Genomic DNA, 6,000 nt, shown 5'->3' on the forward strand with positions numbered 1-6,000 from the left:
AAGCAACGAGTATGCAATGCAGAAGGGGTGGTAAACAGCAGATTCCACCAATCTTTTATTATAATTATTTTATATGTGTACTGGAAGCTTCAGTTGCATTCCATTGAACCAAGGATTTGGATCTGTCGGAGGCAAAATAGCTTTGGAACTTAATAATTCAGGGGGGAAATATTTTAAAATATTGGACTAGTTTCCTCCAGTAAAACATCAGGTAGTCCCATGAAATGTCAGTAGTATTTTCGATGCACTTTTTCTCCAATTTATTTTCTGGTGTTTATTATTGAGTGTTCCCCATTGACTTTCAGAAAAGAAAATTGAATGTCCTGCAGGACCAATATACTGCAGAACATTGCTAAATCTACTCAAACTTTTCTGTAAGGTCCTGACCATGAGACCAATAGACTAGATGTTTGACATTAAATTAACATTTTTGTTCACCTCAAAACTGAAGAAACCTAAATCTAAACAAGCAAAACAGCATGACAAGCTTGAAGCCTTGTGCTGGAGGGACAAAGATCAAAGGCCTAAAAGCACGTTTCAAAATATCTGAGAAATAATATTTATTAAGCCCATTCCCTAGTCACAGAAATGGTTATTTTATCATCAAAGAATTTAATGTAGAGAGTAACAATTTAAAAGAAAATTGTCAGAACTTTTTGGCTGATAAGGACACAAAAAACATAAAAAATCTGAATGCTCTTCAATGTCATTACAATTGTGCACCCTATCAAACACGTCTACGAGAGAGCCTCATTGGGGATCCAAAGACTCTTCTTTTTGAAGCGCCATTTTGTGTCTGCATATTAATAAGTTCAAAAAAACAGAGCATTCAAAATGATACGGATGTCCATCCAGTGAAAACTTATGAACCCTTAAAATTTCAATAAAAATCAAAATACAACAACAATAGAAGAAGTGACATATTAAATCTGATGTATGATTCACCTGTTAGCTTCATCAAACAAATTTACAATGCATTTTCTGTGAGTTAAGCCTGACATCTTCATACAGAAATACTAATCCATTTCCGGTCATTTTACTATAACCTGATATTGTCACAATCCATTCGCAGCCATTCGTAGGCTAAATATAGATTTTACACAGCGTTGATCCATAATTACCCAACAAAGCAGAAGTTCTGACAGACTCGACGAGTTAAGAGACATAAAATCTCTACATATTTTACTCCACAATTGCTACACACATGAAAATAGAAAAACAGTGCAAGATTTCAAAGCTAACTTACGCATTTCCAGTTGCCACCAACGAAAAATTTACGGGCCATTGCGTTAGCGCTGATCGATCTGAGTACCTCTCAGGGCAAAAATAAAACAACAAAAATGCGACACTTCAGCTGACATTTATTAGTCAGAGATAGGTTTATCGCGACGGCTCGCCTACTATAAAATCTGATTAATTGTTACGTTCCGAATCCGGGGACCCACTCACCTGATACTGCTCATGTTTACGGGCATTGTATTGATTTTCAGTTGGTAGCCGTCACAAAAGCTTTTATCAAATTTTATTCCTGAGAAGATAATGTTTTCATATGTTGACGGGCATCAACAATAGGAACAGACGATGACGAACGGGTGGACTTCATCCCCTCGAATCAAGCTGCCCGAATAAGGTTTTTGGGAATATGGTTTTGGGACCTCGAATATGCTAAGGTGGTATTTTTTTTTAATTAAGATTTTCCACAATATTCCAACTGAAACTGTAATGGGCACCCCTGAATGTCGCAAAAAACTAAATCAAATTGCTGAAATGAATTATGTCAAACAGTTTGCATTCAACTTCTTATTTCTCCGTTTAATGTTTTCAACCCCTTATAACTCTGAAAATCAAACGTTTATTTGTTTGTTGTGTTTTGTGCATGGAATTGGTATCATACAACATAAACAAGAAAGAAACTACAATAATATGCAAAGTGGAAATGAACTGTTGCCAATAAAATGTTATTTTCAGAATTCATAAAACCAAATACATGGCAGATTTATCAACTCACTAATTACTTCAGCATTATTGACATAATACTCCAGCCCATGTTTTCGAACTTGCTGCTACAATGTCGTGTGAATAGTGCCGCATGAATAATGTCACGTAAATAGTGTCGTGTGAATAGTGTTGCGTGAATAGTGTCGCATGAACAGTGTTACTACAGTACTTTGTCCTTCAATTAGTCCACTACTTTCGTAATATCATTCCCTCAAAGCGACATAAGCATCGGACAAGTAGTGAAAAATATATGAGCAAAATACCAAATCTGCCTGTAGCTAGAAATGCAACTAAACTGCCTAATAATGAAGCCGATAACAAAGAATTCCAAAGGCCAAACCCCAAGGGAATGATGTCTAGAATGTTACAAGAGAGGATAAACGTCCTCAAATGCCAAGAATGGAGCTGCAACTCACACACCAATTTCTTCTCATATTCAACTTGTCTCATGAAGCCACAAATGCTTCCTTTTATTCTATTTCCAAGGGTCCACTCAACTCATATGGGCAATGTGGGATAAAAGATGTGTAATATATAAAACATATATTAAAATACCCCTTATGTCTCCCTTGGGTACACATCCCCATAAAATAAATTTTAAAGTAATACTTTAATATTTTACAATTAAATTAGACGTTACTTTAATAAAACTTCAGGCATTAAAATGTATTAGCAATCAGACTCCGAATAATGTGAGTGATAGCTCATTGAAAAGCTCTCACCGAGGAGTATCAAATCCAATCACCAAAATTGACCTGCACTATTTCTTGTCGACTTACTAAAAATAGTAAGTATGCCTGAAACTGAGTAAATCAACTTCGTTTTGGCCCAAACTGAAAATGACTAGGCCAAAACACTCCAGGATCCCATTAAACCCTTCGTTAGCCCTCGGGACCATGTAGAACAAGGCTAACGCACACACACTTGGTCAACTGCTAAAATGGGGACATTACAGTCCACCCCCCTTGAAATTGCTTAGCCTCAAGCAATCTCAGTCCAGCCTGCTGAATAACTTGCTCACTCTCCCATGTAGAATCTTCCTCCGGCAGGTCTTTCCATCTGACCAAATACTCCTTCACTATCTTGTTTCTAAGCTTCCTCTCTCTGGTGTCTAGAATAGCCTCAGGTACTAACACAAGCGTCCCCTCCTCATCCAAAGGGGGTAAATCTGCAGAAGGCACTACACTCTGACCAATGGCTTTCTTAAGCCTAGACACATGAAACACATTGTGCACTCGATTGCCCTCTGGAAGCTCAAGCTCATAGGCGACTTTGCCCACTTTACGAATCACCCTGTAGGGACCATAAAATCTAGGTTTCAACTTTTCAGCTCCGCTCTTCTTGAGCGATGACTGTCTATATGGTTATAGCCTCAAGTAAACCATATCCCCTACCTCAAAGCTACGTTGTATTCGGTGCTGATCAGCATACAATTTCTGTTGATTCTGGGCCTGTTGTATATTCTCTTTGAGCACTTTCAAGATGTCCTAACTATCCTGCAATAAGTTTTTTCCTTTGGGCACTCTACTGTCTCCCAAAACTAAATCCATGAAGCTAGGTGCTTCATAACCATAGAGTGCCATGAAAGGAGTCATCTTGATGGACATATGATAAGTGGTGTTATAACAATACTCTCCCATATGCAACCATTTGATCCAAGCCTTTTGTTATGCAGTTAAATAGTTTCTCAAATATCCTTCCACCCGTTTATTCACAATCTCTATTTGCCCATCTATTTGCGGATGATAACTAGTGCTAGGTGTAAAATCTGTACCACACAACCTAAACAACTCTTTCCAAAAAACACTCATAAACTTACTATCCCAGTTGCTAACAATGAATCTGGGCAGCCCATGTAACTTGAATATCTCTCTAAAGAAAAGATTTGCCACTTGTGTTGCTGTGTAAGTGGACAGAATAGCAAAGAAGTGAGCAAACTTTGTCAAGTGGTCCACCACCACATAGATGCAATCCCTTCCCTGCACTCGTAGTAAACCAGTGATGAAGTCCATCGAAATACTTTCCCATTTCCTATCAGGAATGGGCAAGGGTTGTAATAAACCTGCAGGAAATGTGTGCTCTCCCTTATTCTGTTGACAAACCACACACTCCTTGACATACTTCTGAACATCATCCTTGAGCCCTTTCCATGAAAACCGCTCTCAAATTTGCCTGTAGGTCTTGAAGACCCCCGGATGTCCAGCTGTGGGTGCATCATGAAATGCCTTCAATATCACCTCTCTCAAATGTGATGACAGAATCAAATAAACCCTCTCCTGAACTCTGATCAATCCATCTATCACCTCATAGCGATCATCCTGTATGGTACCTGAAATCAATCCAGAAGCCCAAGCATCTCCGACATACTCTACTATAATCTGATCTCTCCAATCTCCTAAAATCTCTGCCAGAGCACATAAGTGAGGTCTCTGAGATAAGACATCAGCCACCACATTTTTCTTACCTTTGACAACCTCTATGTCAAAGTCATAGGCCTGCAATTTAGTCACCCATTTTTGTTGCCGGTCATTAAGATCACGTTGGCTTATGAAGTATTTAATATTGTTGTGATCAGTCTTGATCACAAAATGTCCACCTACCAAATATGATCGAAATTTGGCCAATGCATGCATTATGGTCAACATCTCCTGGTCATAGACAGAATAACTCTTCTCAACTCCTTGGAGCTTCCTACTCTCGAATGCAATGGGATGCTTCTCCTGCATCAATATTGCTCCAATCCCATCACCTGATGCATCACAATGAAGCTCAAAAGGCTTCGTGAAATCCGGTAGAGCTAGAACTGGACATGAAGACATTACCTGCTTGAAATGCTCAAAACACCTCTATGCTGCCCCTATCCACACGAAGGCTCCTTTCCTGGTAAGATCTGTCAAGGGTGTAGAAATCTATGAGAATCCCTTAACAAACCTCCTATAAAAACCACATAAACCAAAGAATCCCTTAAGCTGTGTAAGGTTTGTGGGAGTAGGCCACTCTATAATAGCTCTAATCTTTTCAGGATCAACCTGAATGCCATCTACACTAATGATATGCCCAAGGTAAAGGAGCTCAGTCATGCCAAACTCACATTTAGATTCCTTGGCATACAATGACTCTCTCTCCAGAATAGATAACACCTCCTCGAGATGATGTAAGTGCTCCTCCCAAGTCTTACTGAAGACCAAGATGTCATCAAAGAAGATCAAGACAAATCTCCTCAGCTGCTTCCTGAATACCTGGTTCATACAACTCTGAAATGTAGTGAGTGCATTGGTTAGACCAAATGGCATAACCATGAACTCAAAGTGGCCATAGTGACATCGGAAGGCTGTTTTCTCAATGTCCTTTGCTCTCATCCTGATCTGATGGTATCCGGATCGCAAATCAATTTTGGTGAAGAAGCATGCCCCATGCAACTCATCAATCAACTCATCAATCCTAGGAATGGGATACCTGTTTTTAATTGTTTTCTTATTCAGTGCCTTGTAATCGATGCACATGCGCATCGTCCCATCCTTCTTCTTTACCAATACTACTGCTGAGGCAAAGGGGCTCTTACTGGGCCTGATATGCCCCATCTCCAACAAATCCTTAATCGCCTTCTCTATCTCATCCTTGTGTTTCTTAGGATGACGATAGGGAGTAATCATAACTGGTTTGGCTCCCTCCTCGAGCTCAATAACATGTTCCATCCCTCTGTCAGGAGGAACCCCATGAGGAATATTGCTAAATACTTTAGCGTGTCTATCAAGTATCTTCTGGATATCTGGTGGATGACTCTTTTCTTGTGGCTCTGGTGAAGTTGGCATAATGTAGCACTCTGGTGCCCACTCTATGTCATCATGACGAAAAAGTCTCTACATTCTCCTCAAGGATACTACTCTGCAACCTCCATCTGAAAGTCCTCTAAGTACCACAATTCTACCCTCATGCTGGAATCTCATCTCCAATTTCACTAGGTTGAGTGTGAACTCAACTAGTGAAGCTATCCATGTCATG

At 39.5% G+C, this 6,000-nt stretch overlaps 1 protein-coding gene across 1 annotated transcript in view; it reads right to left on the reverse strand.

The window, feature by feature from the left end:
- The window catches only part of TPI (triosephosphate isomerase), a 35,052-nt gene extending 33,719 nt beyond the window's left edge, over positions 1-1,333 (reverse strand). The window contains exon 1 of the mRNA XM_089816432.1: positions 1,247-1,333. Within this exon, the coding sequence (XP_089672558.1) occupies positions 1,247-1,285 (39 nt within the window). The 5' untranslated portion in view covers positions 1,286-1,333. The remainder of the gene's footprint in view (positions 1-1,246) is intronic.
- Positions 1,334-6,000: the final 4,667 nt, after the last annotated feature.

The sequence above is a fragment of the Cupressus sempervirens genome, chromosome 1, assembly GCF_028749045.1.
Source record: "Cupressus sempervirens isolate cs-2001-9-10 chromosome 1, ASM2874904v1, whole genome shotgun sequence".
Taxonomy (NCBI): domain Eukaryota; kingdom Viridiplantae; phylum Streptophyta; class Pinopsida; order Cupressales; family Cupressaceae; genus Cupressus; species Cupressus sempervirens.